The sequence below is a fragment of the Oreochromis niloticus genome, linkage group LG8 (genome assembly GCF_001858045.2).
Source record: "Oreochromis niloticus isolate F11D_XX linkage group LG8, O_niloticus_UMD_NMBU, whole genome shotgun sequence".
NCBI classification, from domain to species: Eukaryota; Metazoa; Chordata; class Actinopteri; order Cichliformes; family Cichlidae; genus Oreochromis; species Oreochromis niloticus.
In genome coordinates this window covers 30016771-30040605 of record NC_031973.2, presented here as the reverse complement: position 1 = coordinate 30040605, position 23835 = coordinate 30016771, and the positions used below count along the sequence as shown (strand labels likewise).

Genomic DNA, 23835 nt, shown 5'->3' with positions numbered 1-23835 from the left:
GAAATGCTGAATTCTATAAGGCCAAGCTGAAATATGTGTGTCCGAGTCTCCTATCAAAAGTTACAGCTGTCTTTATGGACTTGGTGAAATCGCCTTATTTCGGCGAGACAGTGCGTTTCTCGCCTGAAACACATTATGGGTTTTCATTTTGTGAATAACTTGAAAATCTTAGCTCAAACAGCTGCAAAACCTATTTCCCCAGCATGGAAATGCTGAATTCTATAAGGCCAAGCCTGAAATATGTGTGTCCGAGTCTCCTATCAAAAGTTACAGCTGTCTTTATGGACTTGGTGAAAATCGCCTTATTTCGGCGAGACAGTGCGTTTCTCGCCTGAAACACATTATGGGTTTTCATTTTGTGAATAACTTGAAAATCTTAGCTCAAACAGCTGCAAAACCTATTTCCCCAGCATGGAAATGCTGAATTCTATAAGGCCAAGCCTGAAATATGTGTGTCCGAGTCTCCTATCAAAAGTTACAGCTGTCTTTATGGACTTGGTGAAAATCGCCTTATTTCGGCGAGACAGTGCGTTTCTCGCCTGAAACACATTATGGGTTTTCATTTTGTGAATAACTTGAAAATCTTAGCTCAAACAGCTGCAAAACCTATTTCCCCAGCATGGAAATGCTGAATTCTATAAGGCCAAGCCTGAAATATGTGTGTCCGAGTCTCCTATCAAAAGTTACAGCTGTCTTTATGGACTTGGTGAAAATCGCCTTATTTCGGCGAGACAGTGCGTTTCTCGCCTGAAACACATTATGGGTTTTCATTTTGTGAATAACTTGAAAATCTTAGCTCAAACAGCTGCAAAACCTATTTCCCAGCATGGAAATGCTGAATTCTATAAGGCCAAGCCTGAAATATGTGTGTCCGAGTCTCCTATCAAAAGTTACAGCTGTCTTTATGGACTTGGTGAAAATCGCCTTATTTCGGCGAGACAGTGCGTTTCTCGCCTGAAACACATTATGGGTTTTCATTTTGTGAATAACTTGAAAATCTTAGCTCAAACAGCTGCAAAACCTATTTCCCAGCATGGAAATGCTGATTCTATAAGGCCAAGCCTGAAATATGTTGTCCGAGTCTCCTATCAAAAGTTACAGCTGTCTTTATGGACTGGTGAAAATCGCCTTATTTCGGCGAGACAGTGCGTTTCTCGCCTGAAACACATTATGGTTTTCATTTTGTGAATAACTTGAAAATCTTAGCTCAAACAGCTGCAAAACCTATTTCCCCAGCATGGAAATGCTGATTCTATAAGGCCAAGCCTGAAATATGTGTGTCCGAGTCTCCTATCAAAAGTTACAGCTGTCTTTATGGACTTGGTGAAAATCGCCTTATTTCGGCGACACACTGCGTTTCTCGCCTGAAACACATTATGGGTTTTCATTTTGTGAATAACTTGAAAATCTTAGCTCAAACAGTTGTAAAACCTATTAATTCAGCATGGAAATGCTGAATTCTATAAGGCCAAGCCTGAAATATGTGTGTCCGAGTCTCCTATCAAAAGTTACAGCTGTCTTTATGGACTTGGTGAAATCGCCTTATTTCGGCGAGACAGTGCGTTTCTCGCCTGAAACACATTATGGGTTTTCATTTGTGAATAACTTGAAAATCTTAGCTCAAACAGCTGCAAAACCTATTTCCCAGCATGGAAATGCTGAATTCTATAAGGCCAAGCCTGAAATATGTGTGTCCGAGTCTCCTATCAAAAGTTACAGCTGTCTTTATGGACTTGGTGAAAATCGCCTTATTTCGGCGAGACAGTGCGTTTCTCGCCTGAAACACATTATGGGTTTTCATTTTGTGAATAACTTGAAAATCTTAGCTCAAACAGCTGCAAACCTATTTCCCAGCATGGAAATGCTGAATTCTATAAGGCCAAGCCTGAAATATGTGTGTCCGAGTCTCCTATCAAAAGTTACAGCTGTCTTTATGGACTTGGTGAAAATCGCCTTATTTCGGCGACACACTGCGTTTCTCGCCTGAAACACATTATGGGTTTTCATTTTGTGAATAACTTGAAAATCTTAGCTCAAACAGCTGCAAAACCTTTTTCCCCAGCATGGAAATGCTGAATTCTATAAGGCCAAGCCTGAATATGTGTGTCCGAGTCTCCTATCAAAAGTTACAGCTGTCTTATGGACTTGGTGAAAATCGCCTTATTTCGGCGAGACAGTGCGTTTCTCGCCTGAAACACATTATGGGTTTTCATTTTGTGAATAACTTGAAAATCTTAGCTCAAACAGCTGCAAAACCTATTTCCCCAGCATGGAATGCTGAAAATCGCCTTCTATAGGCCAAGCCTGAAATATGTGTGTCCGAGTCTCCTATCAAAAGTTACAGCTGTCTTATGGACTTGGTGAAAATCGCCTTATTTCGGCGAGACAGTGCGTTTCTCGCCTGAAACACATTATGGGTTTTCATTTTGTGAATAACTTGAAAATCTTAGCTCAAACAGCTGCAAACCTATTTCCCCAGCATGGAAATGCTGAATTCTATAAGGCCAAGCCTGAAATATGTGTGTCCGAGTCTCCTATCAAAAGTTACAGCTGTCTTTATGGACTTGGTGAAAATCGCCTTATTTCGGCGACACACTGCGTTTCTCGCCTGAAACACATTATGGGTTTTCATTTTGTGAATAACTTGAAATCTTAGCTCAAACAGCTGTAAAACCTATTATTCAGCATGGAAATGCTGAATTCTATAAGGCCAAGCCTGAAATATGTGTGTCCGAGTCTCCTATCAAAAGTTACAGCTGTCTTTATGGACTTGGTGAAAATCGCCTTATTTCGGCGAGACAGTGCGTTTCTCGCCTGAAACACATTATGGGTTTTCATTTTGTGAATAACTTGAAAATCTTAGCTCAAACAGCTGCAAAACCTATTTCCCCAGCATGGAAATGCTGAATTCTATAAGGCCAAGCCTGAAATATGTGTGTCCGAGTCTCCTATCAAAAGTTACAGCTGTCTTTATGGACTTGGTGAAAATCGCCTTATTTCGGCGAGACAGTGCGTTTCTCGCCTGAAACACATTATGGGTTTCATTTTGTGAATAACTTGAAAATCTTAGCTCAAACAGCTGCAAAACCTATTATTCAGCATGGAAATGCTGAATTCTATAAGGCCAAGCCTGAAATATGTGTGTCCGAGTCTCCTATCAAAAGTTACAGCTGTCTTTATGGACTTGGTGAAAATCGCCTTATTTCGGCGAGACAGTGCGTTTCTCGCCTGAAACACATTATGGGTTTTCATTTTGTGAATAACTTGAAAATCTTAGCTCAAACAGCTGCAAAACCTATTAATTCAGCATGGAAATGCTGAATTCTATAAGGCCAAGCCTGAAATATGTGTGTCCGAGTCTCCTATCAAAAGTTACAGCTGTCTTTATGGACTTGGTGAAAATCGCCTTATTTCGGCGAGACAGTGCGTTTCTCGCCTGAAACACATTATGGGTTTTCATTTTGTGAATAACTTGAAAATCTTAGCTCAAACAGCTGCAAAACCTATTTCCCCAGCATGGAAATGCTGAATTCTATAAGGCCAAGCCTGAAATATGTGTGTCCGAGTCTCCTATCAAAAGTTACAGCTGTCTTTATGGACTTGGTGAAAATCGCCTTATTTCGGCGAGACAGTGCGTTTCTCGCCTGAAACACATTATGGTTTTCATTTTGTGAATAACTTGAAAATCTTAGCTCAACAGCTGCAAAACCTATTAATTCAGCATGGAAATGCTGAATTCTATAAGGCCAAGCCTGAAATATGTGTGTCCGAGTCTCCTATCAAAAGTTACAGCTGTCTTTATGGACTTGGTGAAAATCGCCTTATTTCGGCGAGACAGTGCGTTTCTCGCCTGAAACACATTATGGGTTTTCATTTTGTGAATAACTTGAAAATCTTAGCTCAAACAGCTGCAAAACCTATTATTCAGCATGGAAATGCTGAATTCTATAAGGCCAAGCCTGAAATATGTGTGTCCGAGTCTCCTATCAAAAGTTACAGCTGTCTTTATGGACTTGGTGAAAATCGCCTTGTTTCGGCGAGACAGTGCTTTCTCGCCTGAAACACATTATGGGTTTTCATTTTGTGAATAACTTGAAAATCTTAGCTCAAACAGCTGCAAAACCTATTTCCCCAGCATGGAAATGCTGAATTCTATAAGGCCAAGCCTGAAATATGTGTGTCCGAGTCTCCTATCAAAAGTTACAGCTGTCTTTATGGACTTGGTGAAAATCGCCTTATTTCGGCGAGACAGTGCGTTTCTCGCCTGAAACACATTATGGGTTTTCATTTTGTGAATAACTTGAAAATCTTAGCTCAAACAGCTGCAAAACCTATTAATTCAGCATGGAAATTCTGAATTCTATAAGGCCAAGCCTGAAATATGTGTGTCCGAGTCTCCTATCAAAAGTTACAGCTGTCTTTATGGACTTGGTGAAAATCGCCTTATTTCGGCGAGACAGTGCGTTTCTCGCCTGAAACACATTATGGGTTTTCATTTTGTGAATAACTTGAAAATCTTAGCTCAAACAGCTGCAAAACCTATTAATTCAGCATGGAAATGCTGAATTCTATAAGGCCAAGCCTGAAATATGTGTGTCCGAGTCTCCTATCAAAAGTTACAGCTGTCTTTATGGACTTGGTGAAATTCGCCTTATTTCGGCGAGACAGTGCGTTTCTCGCCTGAAACACATTATGGGTTTTCATTTTGTGAATAACTTGAAAATCTTAGCTCAAACAGCTGTAAAACCTATTAATTCAGCATGGAAATGCTGAATTCTATAAGGCCAAGCCTGAAATATGTGTGTCCGAGTCTCCTATCAAAAGTTACAGCTGTCTTTATGGACTTGGTGAAAATCGCCTTATTTCGGCGAGACAGTGCGTTTCTCGCCTGAAACACATTATGGGTTTTCATTTTGTGAATAACTTGAAAATCTTAGCTCAAACAGCTGCAAAACCTATTAATTCAGCATGGAAATCTGAATTCTATAAGGCCAAGCCTGAAATATGTGTGTCCGAGTCTCCTATCAAAAGTTACAGCTGTCTTTATGGACTTGGTGAAAATCGCCTTATTTCGGCGAGACAGTGCGTTTCTCGCCTGAAACACATTATGGGTTTTCATTTTGTGAATAACTTGAAAATCTTAGCTCAAACAGCTGCAAACCTATTAATTCAGCATGGAAATGCTGAATTCTATAAGGCCAAGCCTGAAATATGTGTGTCCGAGTCTCCTATCAAAAGTTACAGCTGTCTTTATGGACTTGGTGAAATTCGCCTTATTTCGGCGAGACAGTGCGTTTCTCGCCTGAAACACATTATGGGTTTTCATTTTGTGAATAACTTGAAATCTTAGCTCAAACAGCTGCAAAACCTATTAATTCAGCATGGAAATGCTGAATTCTATAAGGCCAAGCCTGAAATATGTGTGTCCGAGTCTCCTATCAAAAGTTACAGCTGTCTTTATGGACTTGGTGAAAATCGCCTTATTTCGGCGAGACAGTGCGTTTCTCGCCTGAAACACATTATGGGTTTTCATTTTGTGAATAACTTGAAAATCTTAGCTCAAACAGCTGCAAAACCTATTTCCCCAGCATGGAAATGCTGAATTCTATAAGGCCAAGCCTGAAATATGTGTGTCCGAGTCTCCTATCAAAAGTTACAGCTGTCTTTATGGACTTGGTGAAAATCGCCTTATTTCGGCGAGACAGTGCGTTTCTCGCTATTACATGCATTTGAATGGAGTTCTCGCCTGAAACACATTATGGGTTTTCATTTTGTGAATAACTTGAAATCTTAGCTCAAACAGCTGCAAACCTATTTCCCCAGCATGGAAATGCTGAATTCTATAAGGCCAAGCCTGAAATATGTGTGTCCGAGTCTCCTATCAAAAGTTAAGCTGTCTTTATGGACTTGGTGAAAATCGCCTTATTTCGGCGAGACAGTGCGTTTCTCGCCTGAAACACATTATGGGTTTTCATTTTGTGAATAACTTGAAATCTTAGCTCAAACAGCTGCAAACCTATTTCCCCAGCATGGAAATGCTGAATTCTATAAGGCCAAGCCTGAAATATGTGTGTCCGAGTCTCCTATCAAACGTTACAGCTGTCTTTATGGACTTGGTGAAAATCGCCTTATTTCGGCGAGACAGTGCGTTTCTCGCCTGAAACACATTATGGGTTTTCATTTTGTGAATAACTTGAAAATCTTAGCTCAAACAGCTGCAAAACCTATTTCCCCAGCATGGAAATGCTGAATGCTATAAGGCCAAGCCTGAAATGTGTGTTTCCGAGTCTCATATCAAAAGTTACAGCTGTCTTTATGGACTTGGTCTAAATCGCCTTATTTCGGCGAGACAGTGCGTTTCTCACCTGAAACACATTATGGGTTTTCATTTTGTGAATAACTTGGAAATCTTAGCTCAAACAGCTGCAAAACCTATTTCCCCAGCATGGAAATGCTGAATTGTATAAGGCCAAGCCTGAAATATGTGTGTCCGCGTCTTCTATCAAAAGTTACAGCTGTCTTTACGGACTTAGTGAAAATCGCTTTATTTCGGCGAGACAGTGCGTTTCTGGCTATTACATGCATTTGAATGGAGTTCTCGCCTGAAACACATTATGGGTTTTCATTTTGTGAATAACTTGAAAATCTTAGCTCAAACAGCTGCAAAACCTATTTCCCCAGCATGGAAATGCTGAATTCTATAAGACCAAGCCTGAAATATGTGTGCCCGAGTCTTCTATCAAAAGTTACAGCTGTCTTTATGGACTTTGGTGAAAATCGCTTTATTTCGGCGAGACAGTGCGTTTCTGGCTATTACATGCATTTGAATGGAGTTCTCGCCTGAAACACATTATGGGTTTTCATTTTGTGAATAACTTGAAAATATTAACTCAAACAGCTGCAAAACCTATTTCCCCAGCATAGAAATGCTGAATTCCAAAAGGCCAAGTCTTAAATATGTGTGTCCGAGTCTTCTATCAAAAGTTACAGCTGTCTTTATGAAGTTAATGAAAATCGCTTTATTTCGCCAAGACAGTGCGTTTCTCGCTATTACATGCATTTGAATGGAGTTCTCCCTGAAACAAAGTATGGGTTTTCATTTTGTGAATAACTTGAAAATCTTAGCTCAAACAGCTGCAAAACCTATTTCCCCAGCATAGAAATGCTGAATTCTATAAGGCAAAGCCTTAAATATGTGTGTCCGAGTCTTCTATCAAAAGTTACAGCTGTCTTTATGAAGTTAATGAAAATCGCTTTATTTCGCCAAGACAGTGCGTTTCTCGCTATTACATGCATTTGAATGGAGTTCTCCCCTGAAACAAAGTATGGGTTTTCATTTTGTGAATAACTTGAAAATCTTAGCTCAAACAGCTGCAAAACCTGTTGACCCAGCACGGGAATGTTTAATTCTATAAGACTAAGACATAAATATGTTTGTCTGAGTCTTCTTTCAATAGTTACATCTATCTGTATGAAGTTGTACAAAAACATTTTATTTCGCCAAGACAACGTGATTACATGCATTTGAATGGCGTTCTTGCCCAAAACAAAGTATAGGTTTTCATTTTTTAAATAACTTGAAATTCTTAGCTCAAACACCTTCTAAACCTGTTTTGCCAGCACGGGGATGTTGAATTCTATAAGACTAAGCCATAAATATGTTTGTCTGAGTCTTCTTTCAATAGTTACATCTATCTGTATGAAGTTGTACAAAAACATTTTATTTCGCCAAGACAACGTGATTACATGCATTTGAATGGCGTTCTTGCCCAAAACAAAGTATAGGTTTTCATTTTTTAAATAACTTGAAATTCTTAGCTCAAACACCTTCTAAACCTGTTTTGCCAGCACGGGGATGTTGAATTCTATAAGACTAAGCCATAAATATGTTTGTCTGAGTCTTCTTTCAATAGTTACATCTATCTGTATGAAGTTGTACAAAAACACTTTATTCCGCCAAGACAACGCGATTCTTACTGTTACATGCATTTGAATGGCGTTCTCGCCCAAAACAAAGTATAGGTTTTCATTTTGTGAATAGCTTGAAAATCTCAGCTCAAACAGCTGCAAAACCCGTTTTCCCAGCACGGGGATGTTGAATTCTATAAGACTAAGCCATAAATATGTTTGTCTGAGTCTTTTTTCAATTGTTACATCTTATGTATGAAGTTGTACAAAAACACTTTATTTCGCCAAGACAACGCGATTCTTACTGTTACATGCATTTGAATGGAGTTCTTGCCTAAACCAACGTATACGTTTTCATTTTGTGAATAACTTGAAATTCTTAGCTCAACCACTTTCTAAACCTGTTTTGCCAGCACGGGGATGTTGAATTCTATAAGACTAAGCCATAAATATGTTTGTCTGAGTCTTCTTTCAATAGTTACATCTATCTGTATGAAGTTGTACAAAAACACTTTATTTCGCCAAGACAACGCGATTCTTACTGTTACATGCATTTGAATGGAGTTCTTGACTAAAACAAAGTATAGGTTTTCATTTTGTGAATAACTTGAAAATCTCGGGTCAAACAGCTGCAAGACCTGTTGACCCAGCACAGGGATGTTGAATTCTATAAGACTAAGCCATAAATATGTTTATCTGAGTCTTCTTTCAATAGTTACATCTATCTGTATGAAGTTGTACAAAAACACTTTATTTCGCCAAGACAACGCGATTACATGCATTTGAATGGAGTTCTCGCCCAAAACAAAGTATAGTTTTTCATTTGGTGAATAACTTGAAATTCTCAGCTCAAATACCTGCAAAACCTGTTGACCCAGCACGGGAATATTTAATTCTATAAGACTAAGCCATGAATATGTTTGTCTGAGTCTTCTTTCAATAGTTACATCTATCTGTATGAAGTTCTACAAAAACACTTTATTCCGCCAAGACAACGCGATTCTTACTGTTACATGCATTTGAATGGCGTTCTCGCCCAAAACAAAGTATAGGTTTTCATTTTGTGAATAACTTGAAAATCTCAGCTCAAACAGCTGCAAAACCTGGTTGCAAACAACAGGGATACTTAATTCTATAGTATTCATACATAAATATGTTTGTCTGTCTTCTTTTAATAAGAATCAATTCAAAGCGTTTATTGTCATTCAAAGCCTTTTTTGGTCATATGTACAGAAGAAATGTCATTTCAATTCAATTCAATTCAATTCAATTCAATTCAATTCAATTCAATTCAATTCATATAGCGCCAAATCACAACAAAAGCGCCTCAAGGCGCTTTGTATTGTACAGTAGATAGCACAATAATAAATACAGAGAAAAACGCAACAATCATATGACCCCCTATGAGCAAGCACTTTGGCGACAGTGGGAAGGAAAAACTCCCTTTTAACAGGAAGAAACCTCCGGCAGAACCAGGCTCAGGGAGGGGCGGCCATCTGCTGCGACCGGTTGGGGTGAAAGAAGGAAAACAGGATGAAAGACATGCTGTGGAAGAGAGACAGAGATTAATAACAGATATGATTCGATGCAGAGAGGTCTATTAACACATAGTGAGTGAGAAAGGTGACTGGAAAGGAAACACCCAGTGCATCATGGGAATCCCCCGGCAGCCTACGTCTATTGCAGCATAACTAAGGGAGGATTCAGAGTCACCTGGTCCAGCCCTAACTATATGCTTTAGCAAAAAGGAAAGTTTTAAGCCTAATCTTGAAAGTAGAGATAGTGTCTGTCTCCCGAATCCAAACTGGAAGCTGGTTCCACAGAAGAGGGGCCTGAAAACTGAAGGCTCTGCCTCCCATTCTACTTTTAAATACTCTAGGGACAGCAAGTAGGCCTGCAGAGCGAGAGCGAAGTGCTCTAATAGGGTGAGATGGCACTACAAGGTCATTAAGATAAGATGGGGCCTGATTATTTAAGACCTTGTATGTGAGGAGCAGGATTTTGAATTCAATTCTGGATTTAACAGGAAGCCAATGAAGGGAAGCCAAAACAGGAGAAATATGCTCTCTCTTTCTAGTCCCTGTCAGTACCCTTGCTGCAGCATTTTGGATCAGCTGAAGGCTTTTCAGCAAGTTTTTAGGACATCCTGATAATAAAGAATTACAGTAGTCCAGCCTGGAAGTAATAAATGCATGAACTAGTTTTTCAGCGTCACTCTGAGACAGGATATTTCTAATTTTAGCGATGTTGCGCAAATGGAAGAAAGCAGTCTTACATATTTGTTTAATATGTTCGTTGAAGGACATGTCCTGGTCAAAAATGACTCCAAGGTTCCTCACAGCATTACTGGAGGCCAAGGTAATGCCATCCAGAGTAAGAATCTGGTTAGATACCATATTTCTAAGATTTTCAGGGCCGAGTACAATAACCTCAGTTTTATCTGAATTAAGAAGCAGAAAGTTAGCGGCCATCCAGGTCTTTATGTCTTTAAGACATTCCTGCAGTTTAACTAATTGGTGTGTGTTATCTGGCTTCATGGATAGATAGAGCTGCGTGTCATCTGCATAGCAGTGAAAATTTATGCTATGTCTTCTAATGATGCTGCCTAGGGGAAGCATGTATAATGTAAATAGAATTGGTCTTAGCACTGAACCCTATGGAACACCATAAATGACCTTAGTGTGTGAAGAGGACTCTCCATTTACTTGAACAAATTGGAGTCTATTAGATAGATATGATACAAACCACTGCAGCACAGTACCTGTAATACCTACAGCATGTTCTAATCGCTCTAATAGGATATTATGATCAACAGTATCAAACGCACCACTAAGGTCTAGCAGGACAAGCACAGAGATGAGTCCACTGTCAGAGGCCATAAGAAGATCATTTGTAACCTTCACTAAAGCTGTTTCTGTGCTGTGATGAGCTCTGAAACCTGACTGAAACTCTTCAAATAAGCCATTCCTCTGCAGATGATCTGTTAGCTGTTTGACAACTACTCTTTCAAGGATTTTTGATATGAAAGGAAGGTTGGAGATTGGCCTATAATTAGCTAAGAGAGCTGGGTCTAGAGATGGCTTTTTAAGTAAAGGTTTAACTACAGCCACCTTGAAGGCCTGTGGTACATAGCCGATTATTAGAGATAGGTTGATCATATTTAAGATTGAAGAATTAATTAATGGCAGGACTTCTTTGAGCAGTTTTGTAGGAATGGGGTCTAAAAGACACGTTGATGGTTTGGAGGAATTAATTACTGAAGTTAACTCAGAAAGATCAATTGGAGAAAAAGAGTCTAACTTAACATCAATGGTACTAAAAGTAGCTGTAGATAAGATTACATCTGTGGAATGATTATTGGTAATTTTTTCTCTAATGATAAAAATTTTATTTGTGAAGAAGTTCATGAAGTCATTACTAGTTAACGTTAAAGGGATTGTTGGCTCAGTAGAGCTCTGACTTTTTGTCAGCCTGGCTACAGTGCTGAAGAGAAACCTGGGGTTGTTCTTATTTTCTTCAATCAGTGACGAATAGTAACATGTTCTGGCTTTGCGGAGGGCTTTCTTATAAAGCAGCAAACTATTTCTCCAGGCTAAATGATGATCCTCTAAATTTGTGACACGCCATTTCCTCTCCAGCTTACGAGTTATCTGCTTTAGGATACGTGTTTGAGAATTATACCACGGAGTCAGGTACTTCTGATTTGAGGCCTTAGTTTTCACAGGAGCTACAGTATCCAGAGTCGTACGTAGTGAGGAGGTAAAATTATTAACAAGATAATCAACCTCTGTTGGAGTAGCGTTCAGATAGCTGCTCTGCTCTATGTTGGTACAGGGCATTGAAGATGATAACAGTGGGTGGATTATATTCTTAAACTTAGTTACAGCACTTTCAGAAAGACATCTACTTTGATAAAGTCTACTCTCCACTGCTGTGTAATCAATTATTATGTTATCAGGAAATGATCAGACAGCAGAGGGTTTTCAGGAAACACTGTTAAATGTTCAGTTTCTATGCCATATGTTAAAACAAGATCTAGAGTGTGATTAAAGTGGTGGGTGGGTTCTTTTACATTTTGAGAGAAGCCAATTGAGTCTAATAACAGATTAAATGCAGTGTTGAGGCTGTCATTTTTAGCATCTACATGGATGTTAAAATCACCCACAATAATTATTTTATCTGAGCTGAGCACTAAATCAGATAAAAAGTCTGAGAAATCAGACAGAAACTCTGTGTAAGGCCCAGGTGGACGATAGATGATAACAAGTAAGACTGGTTTCTGAGTTTTACAGCTGGGTTGGACAAGGCTAAGCATCAGGCTTTCAAATTAATTAAAAGTCTGTCTTGGTCTTTCGTTAATTAATAGGCTGGTGTGAAAAATTGCTGCCACACCGCCCCCTCGGCCTGTGCTTCGAGATTTCTGGTAGTTAGAATGACTCGGGGGTGTTGATTCATTTAAACTAACATACTCATCCTGCTGCAACCAGGTTTCTGTAAGGCAGAGTAAATTGATTTGTTGATCAATTACTAACTCATGTACTAACAGAGACTTGGAAGAGAGAGACCTAATGTTTAATAATCCACATTTCACTGTTTTACTCTTTGGTTCAGATGTGGATACTGTATTGTTCTTTCTTTGTGATTTTTTATGTTTAAGTTGTTTATTGGTGGTTTTTGGTTTGTTTTTTGTCTTTTTGGGAGCTGACACAGTCTCAATGGAGATGGGTTTTTGGGGGGGTAGCAGGAGGAGAGAAGCTGCAGAGAGGCGTGTAAGACTGCAACTCTGCTTCCTGGTCCCAACTCTGGATAGTCATATTTTGGGGGGGTTAATAAATTGGTCCATATTTCTAGAAATGAGAGCTGCTCCATCCAAAGTGGGATGGATGCCGTCTCTCCTAACAAGACCAGGTTTCCCCCAGAAGGTTTGCCAATTATCTATGAAGCCCACATCATTTCTGGGATACCACTCAGACAGCCAGCAATTTAAGGAGAACATGCGGCTAAACATGTCACTCCTGGTCTGATTGGGGAGGGGACCAGAGAAAACTACATTTCTCTGTGCAATGAAATTCTTCCTTTGGTGTCCATCCACAAATGCCAAGTTAGGCAAGGGTTAAAAGAACAGTATAAATAAAGATATAAAATAAGCATAAAAATTGTGGAAGATAAATAAATAGGTACAAAAATAAATAAGTTAAGTGAGGTATGCAGATGTCGATGTAGATGGATGTATAAAGGAGCTCAATGTGCAAAATGAACTTAGTGTGCAAAGTGTCCTGATGTGCAAATTGCAGTTGAGGTAGGTCAGCTGTTCAGGAGTCTGATAGCAGTGGGGAAGAAGGAGTTTTGAGTCAGGATGTTCTGGATTTCACACTTCGAAACCTTCGTCTCGAGGGCTTAAGTGTGAACAGTCCATTTTGAGGGGGTGTGGGGTCTGAGGATGGAGGCAGCTCTCCTCTGGACTCTGCGTTGGCAGATGCTCTGCAGAGAGGGCAGCGGAGCCCTGATGATCTTCTCCCTGCAGTTGTTATCACTCTCTGCAGCCGTTTGCAGTCCGTAGCAGTAGTGCTGCCGCACCATGCAGTGATGCAGCTGGTCAACGTGCTCTCCACAGTGCAGCTGTAGAAGCTGCTCAGAAAATACAGCGGCCGCTGAGCCTTCTTGACCAGCTGTGTGTCCAGGTGAGGTCCTCACTGATGTACAGCTATATTTATGAAGTTGTACCAAAACACCTTATATCAGAGAGACAATGAGTTTCTCACCATTACATGCACTCTCAGTGGGTCATAAGTTATCTTTCTCACCTAAAGAAAAACTCTTATTCATTTTGTGAATACCTTGAAAATCTTAGGTCAAACAGCTGCAAATCCTGATTGCAAACAATGGGGATACTGAATTCTATAGTATTCATATATAAATATGTTTGTCTGTGTCTTCTTTTAAAAATTACTGTTATCTTTATGAAGTTGCACCAAAACACCTTATTTCGCCCAGACGATGCGATTCTTACTGTTGCATGCATTTGAATGGCGTTCTCGCCCAAAACAGAGTATAGTTTTTCATTTTGTGAATAACTTGAAAGTCTTAGCTCAAACAGCTCGCATGTTGGCAACGGCACATGATGGGGAACTGAGTTGATCTGGGAAAGCAGTTAAAGTTCCCTGAAATGGTAGCCAAGACAACGCTAGGGCCAGACATCATTCTTACCTCAGTTGTTTCCAAGCAGGTAATCCTCTTGGAGCTTACTGTGCCTTGTGAAGACAGTATGTAGGAGGCCAATGAGAGAAAGAGGGCACCAAGTATTCTGCGCTAGTGGAGGAGTGCCAGGCAAGATGCCAACCCATCGAAGTGGGATAATGAAGATTCGCCAGCCAATCCCTCTGCAGGGCATATAAAATGCTGTGAATCGTAGGGGCTTGCCAGCGAGGGGCCATCAAGTTAGCCACCAAGGCAGCAGAAGCGGTGTCGAGGTGGCTGTGGATCAGACAAGGAGAGGCGTGGCATGTAGGGTAGCGCTACCTGGACACAACCTGGGGCTTGATCAACCCTAGCTGGGTCGCCTGGGAGAGGGGGTCTGATTGTTGAAAGACCCAAAAAAAACCATAACCGCAGGTTACATCACTGATGATGTGCACAGGGGGACGAAATGGCATATCTAAAATTAGAATTCAGCATAACCATTGTGGGAAAACATGATTTCCAGCTGTTTGACCTAAGACTTTCAAATTATTCACAAACTGAAGAAATGTTTTCTTTTGAGCGAGAAAGGTGTCTTCGGAGTGCATGCCAAAGTTAAATTTGTGTTATCTTGCTGGAATAAGGTCTTTTTACAACTTCATAAAGATAACTGTAATTATTTAAAGAAGACACAGAAGAACATATTTATGCATGAATACTATAGAGTTCAGAATCACCATTGTGGAAACCATGATTTGCAGTTGTTTGACCTAAGACTTTCAAATTATTCACAAAATGAATGTATTTTTTTGTTTGTTTGTTTTATTTTTATTTTTTATTTGTTTTAGGCGAGAAAGGTGTCTTGTAGATAGCAGTCTCAGTTCGAGTACAAAAAGACTCAAAAGATTCTGTTGCCCACTAAAAACCCTTTTAAATAAAAAAAACCAAACATTTGCGCTTTCGGGCAAATTTTCTAAATGCGATAAATTGAAATTAATTAATCACAAATCTAAATTAATTATTTTTTTTAATCGAGTCCCACCCCTATAAAATAATTATCCTCAAAAGAGTGACACAGCAAAATGTTGCATCACGACCAGAGGTGGGTAGTAACGAGCTACATTTACTCCGTTACATTTACTTGAGTAAGTTTTTGAAAAAAATGTACTTTTTAAGTACCTTTTTTGCACGATACTTTTTACTTTTACTTGAGTACATTTATGAAGAAGAAACGGTACTTTTACTCCGCTACATTTGCAAAATTCGACTCGTTACTTTAAAAAAAAAAATAGTTTAACACTTTAGATAACATGCCGTAAGTGGAGTTTCCGGTAACTTTTTTACCAATGAGACGCGGCCATACAGTCACATGACCAGTTTGAAACCGTGGCGGGCGGAGCGGCCCAAGCATTTCAAAATAGCGACACACGGAAAGAAGAAATATGATGGCAGAGTCTACGCTAGAGCCGAAGAGGATGAACACCTTTGGCCTCACATACAAAGAATGTTTCGCTTAAAAACAGCACAAAAGAACAGCTATGTCTGCAGTGTCGGTGTCTTCAGTCAGAGCCAAAACAAACCAACTTTTCAGCGTGAAACAACTGAGGAAACGGTAGGTTTTCTCTAAATATCTTTTTAGCTGTGGTTAGCTGGATGTCAGTCTTATGTTACAGCAGCTGTGTCGAGCTCGAGCTGCGAGTCATATTTCCGGCGCTACGTTGTAGTGAGGTATGTTTGTGGGTGTTTTGTGCAGCTTCAGCTGTCTTTTTAACTGCTCGCTGGTTAGCTAGCATGAGCTATAAGCTAACAGCTAGCCTGGTTAATGACGCTAGAGTTCCACGAACATGCAAACAGCTCGTCTTTACTGCTTTAACTGTTAAAACAGAAGGCAATACTGCGGCTGACAGGGTTTATTATGTGAAACAGCAGCTTGTTTAGTTTAAACAGTCTGCATTAAGCTGGGCAAACACTGCGATTTTTTTTCAGTCACGTTATTCCGCTCCTGCTCAAACTGTACAATTAAATCGCAGGGGTTAGAAGTTCATAGGTCACGATGCAGGGTCTCACACTATACGGCCTGATGCTCTGATGCGACCTGAGTGCTCAAACTGTGCGTCCATAACATGAAGCTTATCATACAAAATCTGTCCCTCGCTCTCCCTCTGTCTTTCACTCACACAGACACACACACCATCAACTTTGCTAAATTACTAATGAAAAACATTGACCAGGCAGCTGTGATTGAGCAGCAATGTCCATCCAACTCTTCATGGTTGTTGTAGTCGTGATAATTTTGTGAGGCCACATTGAAAAGCCTCGGATACGGAAGCGTAGAGCTGCCACCGGGGCAAAAGAAAAATAGAGCTATATCACGTTATAACGTGAAAAGTATGTTTTTCTAACAATATACTGTTCATGTTTGAACAATATAATATCACGTTATTGCAATATACATAATTATCACGTTCGTACAATATAAATTGTTCAAACGTGAAAGGTATATTGTTAGAACAATAAACTGTTTACTTTATAATGTGATATAGCTCTATTTTTCTTTTGCCCCGGTGGCAGCTCTACGCTTGTGTACTCGGATGAGCTTGCTTCATCCACCAAGTTGTGCCTCCATCTCTTTTGTACAGATCACACGCTGCGCTGCCGTGCCGTTCCACCTTTTCTTTCATTTCTGTGTTTGTGCTGCAGTGTGAGAGGCGACAGGATTTCAAACTGGTTTGATTATCATGCAACCATACGATTGATGATTGGGAGCTGGTCGTGAGGTGTTAACTGCTTATCGTTACCCCATGTATACTACACGATGCACACACGATTAAGGCAAAACACGGCCGATCCCCAAAATGGTTGCGGGACTGAAAAATCTGCTCAAAATGGGCCAAATCACACCGTGTATGGGCAGCTTTTGGAGGCTAGCTCCAAACAAACATCTGCAGCTTGGCAGTGTATACAGCACTATAATGACCAGACCTAATTCTTTTGAAAACCTTACATCTTTCCACAGGTCTCCACTTCATCAGACATCACCTAGACACTGAGCTGGATGAGGCCAGCATAAACAGCAGCCTATTCGATGAAGATGATGGATCCATGGGGTCAGGAAAGCCAGTAGCAGAGGAACTGGAGAGGTACCTTTCATGTCCATTCACTGGAGGTGTGGATCTATTGCATGGCTTTCCTCACATCAAGAAGCTGTCGATCAAAGTCAATACAGCTCTTCCTGCATCTGCAGCCTGTGAGAGACTTTTTAGTCATGCAGGACTCCTGTTCACTGCCAAACGGTCACAGCCTCACAGCAAGAACCTTGAGAGCCAACTGCTGCTGAAGCTGAACCACCATTTCACTGACTGAAGAAACAATTTATGGTAAAGTGAGCCATACACATATGTACATCCACATAGTGGGAATTTGTATTTGTCTTTTATAATTAGTTTTACTTTGATTTCAGTGTTTATTTGTGAGTGTAGTTTTTACATTTTTACATATTACATTGTGTTAATCCACTGTCTATACTTCAGGGTATTTTAGTATGCAAAATAAGTTTTGTTAGAATGCCTATTCCTGTGGAATTTTAGCACAGATGTTTTGTTTTGTTTTTTAATTCCTGCTGTCCGCCTTGGGAATAAACTTTTCCTGATTATACCTGTTGCATCTCTGTGTCATTTGTTTCTGATTTACTTAACCCCTCCTTGTATTTAAAAGAACCACCCCTAGTATGACATTCTGGCGCATCAGCTGTAGTCTGTTATGTTGAAGTTGCCTCGTTCTAATGTTTTCTCTGAGGCTGCTGTAAATGCGAATATATTTACTGTGGGTTTTGCTTGAAAAAGCTTTACGTTGTGAAAAACTGAAATCTTGAAATTAGAATTGTTGTGCCTTATTTTGTGGATCTTTTTACATATATTCCTTTTGAAAATACTAAAATTTGTATATTTATTTATTTTTGATTGTCTATAGCATTTATTTATAAAATAAATCGGACATTTCAAAGTTACTCGCTATTTACTCAGTACTTGAGTAGCTTTTTCACCAAGTACTTTTTTACTCTTACTCGAGTAACTTTTTTTGACGCCTACTTTTTACTTTTACTTGAGTAATAATATTTTAAAGTAATGATACTCTTACTTGAGTACAATTTTTCGATACTCGACCCACCTCTGATCAGACTGGCTGAATTACATCAGCATGGAGATGAAAATACGCACTACCTGGGCGGTCGCCGATGGCAGGGTCCATTATGGATTTCCCCACCTGTCTGCTTCAGAATTCCTGATGAGCTCATCAAAGGACCGAATGTCTGGTGTAAAATGTTGCTTTGTACTGCTGTCAACCATCACTTGTATCCTGAATAAAATAACAAGTTTATGTTATCCCTTAAACATATATTGGAAAGAATGTATAAAAAATGTAAAACATGAATGTGAGGTGTGGTATGTTTTTACTTTCTTTTTTGCTGTTACTATGAATGAAAGGATAATCATGTTGCAGGGTGCGCTGCAAGAGAGGATGAAGAATCTACACACCTTAGACTGGGGGTCTAGAGAACTTTCTGCAGCAAGTTGCATGGAACATAAGTTGGAATTTGTGTGAGACTTCATGTTACACTTGCACAGCCCCTGCTTTAGAAGTTTTGATATAATCATTATGAAGCTTTGAAATATACTAGCAAAAATATATTAGCAAAAAAACGCGCACGCTTTTGCTCGGATTTTCACCATTTTGTCTTGACTTGTGATATTTTTATTCATATGGGTTTCTAGCAACCACAAGGGGGAGTATTGTGGATATACACTACATACACTTGACATATTTGTCCTAGTGTCTCGCCGTCGTACGAAGTCTCCGCCTTCGTGGATAAGAATCCGCTGCGCACCCTCTGTAGGTCTTTGCAGACGTCAACCGTGGTAACTACTGTTTGTCCTCTACTCGGATTCTAAGTGCTAAGGTATTGTTAGCAGATGGGTACATGTATTTGTATGACAAATCAGTGTTAACATCGGTCGGTTGTTGTCTCAATACCGATGGTAAAATGTTTGAATGAGCTTTTATTAAAGTGATGTTAAATTGATGGGGGGGTTGTTTTGTTTTTTAAGCATGTGTACCGTACGCTCAGTACAGTCAAAAGTCCAGGTGTAATTTGTAAATTGCTGTACTTCACCAATTAGTATAGCATGCAGTTTCGGTACGATCCTGGAACGTAACATGGCTTTTTCAGGCTCACTCACTGAAATGGTTCGAGTAAATTGATTCATCGCGGTACGGCGAACAAAAGAAACCATGTGTATGTGAAGGCTCGGGCCTACTCGTGAGAAGGTGCGCGGTTTAGGTGTTTAGCTCGCTGTTTTGACATAAACTGGATGCTTAGGCATGTAGGCAACTTGTAGTTAACATGGTGCAGTTCGCTCCTCTTAAACTTGCTTGTGAAACCGCGTCGACATGCCAATAGAGCGCCTTCCGCGTGTCGTTTTACCATTGTCTACATTATGGCAGACACCTCGATTCGTCAAATAAATGATTGGAATAAGTGAAGCTAGAAAATTTTTGAAAAATTTTGATTTGAGTTGTCGGTAGCCTATAGGAGCTAACTGTATTGTGCCAAAATAGATTTCCGGTATTTGCCGAGAAGTGATTGCGGGAATTTAAGCTGTTAGAAATCTCTTGCTGACCTACAATTTGTCAAAAAAATAAAAAAAATTAAAAAAAAAGGTTAATCGTATCTTAGAACTTAGAATGTCACATAATTTGGAGGCAGAAAGAGCCGTCCTATCACAAAGTAGTTGATGCAATGAGTTGTTAGCAAAGTGATTCTTATATATCCGGGTAAAAGGTGTCATTGACATTAAAAATGTGTTTTTCAAGGGATATTTGGTCAAGAGCAGAAATCGTATCATGTCTTACATCACAGTAACATTTTGCTCACCTCAAGCTCTCAGCTCACAGATAGATAGATAGGCAATCTCTATATCACCTCTATCTATATCTTGTTCACTACAGTCTTATAAATGCTAAATACGTCTTGTTCTTATTCTTTTTTACTTAAAGGTTGAAATTTACAAAAGGTTTTAATAGATTACAAAACAAAATGAGAATATAAATAGATATTAAATTACTGCATCTTGTTTAGGTCTGTTAATGTCAGACCAAAACAAGGTCTTGTCATTTGTGATGTTTGTGGGGTTTTTTTTTCTTATGTCTAATATTTTTACTTATATTAGTAAATAGACTGTAGTCAACAGGATATTCTTAAGTATTTAACATGGCCCAGAGATGATCTTGAATGGCAAACCACAGGAATGACATTAAATACAACTTTTTTTAGGTTACATTCTTTTTAAAGTATTTTTAAAGTAATTGTATACATTTCAGTAATTAGAAAATGTGCAGGAACAGATGTATGTTTAGTTGTGTGAAACAGACAACCTTAAATATTAAGCTAACATTCAGGGGACATTGTCAGTGTTACCTGCGGAAATAATGATGAGCCTTCTACAAATAGGCTTAAACTTGACCCTGCATTGTAGAATAAATGAATGGATCTCATTGGGTAATACTGCTCACATGAAGAGGTGGCACTGGGAGACAGAGATTAGCCCTTGATTTAGAGTTGAGGCTTAAAGCTTGAAGATGAGACTAAAGACTGGATTATGGTGTTTCTTTGACCTGTCACACATTGTTGTAGCAGTTAACAGTCAATAAAACTAATATTATCTTAATTTGGTGTTAAATTACATGGGAAAAATTATTTTGGATATATCTCCAATTATTTAAAAAAAAAAAAATCCTTAAGTTAAAAAAAACCCTAACATATTAAACATATTTTAAATTTTAATTCCTTATTAGGAGCTGTAATTGTGCTATTTGGAAGCAAGGTTTTGTATCAGGTTAATGCGCTAGGGTTTTTTGTTGTAGTAATTATATTATTATCATTCCATGGTCTGACAGTTTGTCACACTATGTTTTCTACCTTAGCCGTTTTGGTTTTGAGTTTCTCATCTTAAAGCCACTGTTCTTTGAGTGATACGTTTTTGAGACTGTTAAATTAAATGCAATCTGAAGCAGTCTTGACAGCATGATGAAGATAAATGTCTTCACTGTGTGGGCAGGGCTGCTAGTTCAAGTTGCCGTCCTCTTTAAATGATCACAGCAGGATGCATACTAAGCCAGGTTACAAGCTGTACTAGCATTTTCTTTACAATGGGGTCCATGCCCTCAACATCTTGCCCTCTCATAGTCAGCCCCGCTGCTGGCTGTGTCAAATGCAGTAAAGTGCTGTGAGTAACTTACCAGACATGTTCTTTCTGCAGCACATAGGCTGCCTGTGTGTCTTCATCATTCTTGTCTATTTTATTTCAGAGTCATGGCCGAGCTAAAGGAACGCACATTCATTGCCATTAAGCCTGATGGCGTGCAGAGGGGCATCATTGGTGAGGTCATCAAAAGGTTTGAGATGAAGGGCTTCAAGTTGGTGGGCATGAAGATGCTCCATGTAAGTATAAACTGACACATTTTCACCTGTAAGGGTTGGATTCTTTCATAGTGGTCAACTTTTTGCCCTTAAAACATTTTAACCATCTGCAACATATGGACAGATATTGTAAGTGTGCCAAGTAATGGGTAAGCCTGATTAGCCTGCTCATCTGTTCCTGAGTGAAGCACAGCCAATTAGCTGTTGAGATCTACTGATCCTGTAACGTTTAACCTGATATGGTAAGGTGCTGCTTTCAGGTTTGCTTAAGTTATAAACCTGCAACATTTAAATATTTCTGTTTAAACATCTGTCCCGTTAGTGTTGGTGTGAGAAACATGTTCTGATGATATGGTACTGGCCTAAATTTCTGTGCAATTTCTGAGAAATTGGTGTGATTGTTTCTACACCCAGACTTCGTTTGTTGTTGATAAACATGTTGATACAGTTGCCAATTATATACAGTAGCGAATGGGTACTAATGCAGTTTTTAGAGCTGCATCAGTACACACACATGTTGACAACATAGTTACTGTGATATTACAACAGAGGTCTCAAACTCCAGTCCTCGAGGGCTGGTGTCTTGAAACATTTCCATGTGTCCCTGTTGCAACACACCTGAATTAGGTCATTAGGAAGACTATAGAACTTGACTGCATGCTGAAGTGGCAACCCCTAACCCTACTCGAGTAAATTTAAGTAAATGTAAGTGTTTGGAAAAATGTACTTCTAACAGTACTTTGATTGCACCATGTTTATTCACTCATGAGCTGCTGTAACATGAATCAAATGGCTGCATTGTGTGCTACTAATTGTGTGTTGCAGCAGGGACACATGAAAAAGTTTCAGGACACCGGCCCTTGAGGACTGGAGTTTGAGACCCCTACACTACAATTAGAGTGCTTGATCTGAAATTACAAGTATTACAGCAAAGCAGCGAGTGAAATCAAGTACAAATGATGACTCACAAATTAGGATGTGAAAGTGAACACTTACGAAACTGACTTGTTTTCTTTGCTGCAGGCCTCTGAGGACCTCCTGATGAAGCATTATGTTGACCTGAAGGACAGACCATTCTTTCCTACCCTCATCAACTATATGAGCTCTGGTCCAGTGGTTGCTATGGTAAGAGTGTGTGTGTGTGTGTGTGTATGTGTGTGTGTGTGTGTGTATGTATGTGTGTGTGTGTGTGTGTGTGTGTATATATGTGTGTGTGTGTGTGTGTGTGTGTATATATGTGTGTGTGTGTGTGTGTGTGTGTATATATATATATGTGTGTATATATGTATATGTATATATATATATATATGTATATATGTATATATATGTATGTATATGTATATATATATATGTGTGTATATATATGTATGTATATATATGTATGTATATATATGTGTATATATATATATGTATGTATATATATGAGACACACACGCGTACGTGTTCAAGGTCACATCTTAACCTCATTATCTGTCATGTTTGCTTCAGGTGTGGGAAGGCAAGGGTGCTGTGAAGACAGGCAGGGTGATGCTGGGAGAGACCAACCCTGCTGACTCTAAGCCTGGAACCATCAGAGGAGACTTCTGTATTGATGTCAGCAAGTGAGTTATCTTCGCATGATGGCAGATGTGAAACAATAGCGTGTATGGAGTGGATAGTCACTTTCTGACTCTGTCCTCTTTTTAAGGAACATCATCCATGGCAGTGACTCGGTGGAGAGTGCCAACAAGGAAATTTCCTTGTGGTTTAAAGATGATGAGCTTGTCAACTACTCTAGTTGTGCCTTCAGCTGGCTCTACTGAGCTGCTCTGGGTTTGGAGCTCCCACCTCACCACTGCTTGGGCACAAAGTGAAACTCTTGCCTCAGATTTCCTGTGGTAAGCTGTAGCCTGGAGGGAGAAGAACTCGTGTAAATCCTTTGTCTTGTACAATTCACCCCTCCTGTCCTTTACATTATCACTGTGCTCTGATTTGGTCTCTGTGGGGCCACATGTAGTCCGAATTCATTCCTGAGCAAAATTCCATCTAGTCCTTCAATGTACATTGTTTAATGATTCCAAACTTGTCTTTGACTGTCTGTTTTGTTAACAGTAATTTGCTTTACAATAAAATAGACAAGATGCCAGCTATTTTGTGTCATTGGTACTTATGTTTCTGTGTGTGTGTGTGTGTGTGTGTGGTGGTGGGGGGGGGTGTAAAATGTGGTGACTTTAGGCAGGATTAGTGTTAATTAGCCTGACGGTCTGTATTAGCAACTTCCTAATCTGACTACA

At 39.5% G+C, this 23835-nt stretch overlaps 2 protein-coding genes across 4 annotated transcripts in view; one reads left to right on the top strand and one right to left on the bottom strand.

Annotated features, from left to right (window-relative positions):
- The window catches only part of LOC100707149 (carbonic anhydrase-related protein 10), a 1009504-nt gene that overhangs the window by 348086 nt on the left and 637583 nt on the right, over positions 1-23835 (bottom strand). The window lies entirely within an intron of this gene.
- LOC100696772 (nucleoside diphosphate kinase A2) lies at positions 18901-23691 on the top strand. The gene is made up of 5 exons (XM_003459676.4): positions 18901-19042; positions 21451-21583; positions 22586-22687; positions 23051-23163; positions 23250-23691. The coding sequence occupies exons 2-5, from the start codon at positions 21455-21457 to the stop codon at positions 23362-23364; spliced, it is 459 nt and encodes a 152-aa protein (XP_003459724.1). The 5' UTR covers positions 18901-19042; positions 21451-21454; the 3' UTR covers positions 23365-23691.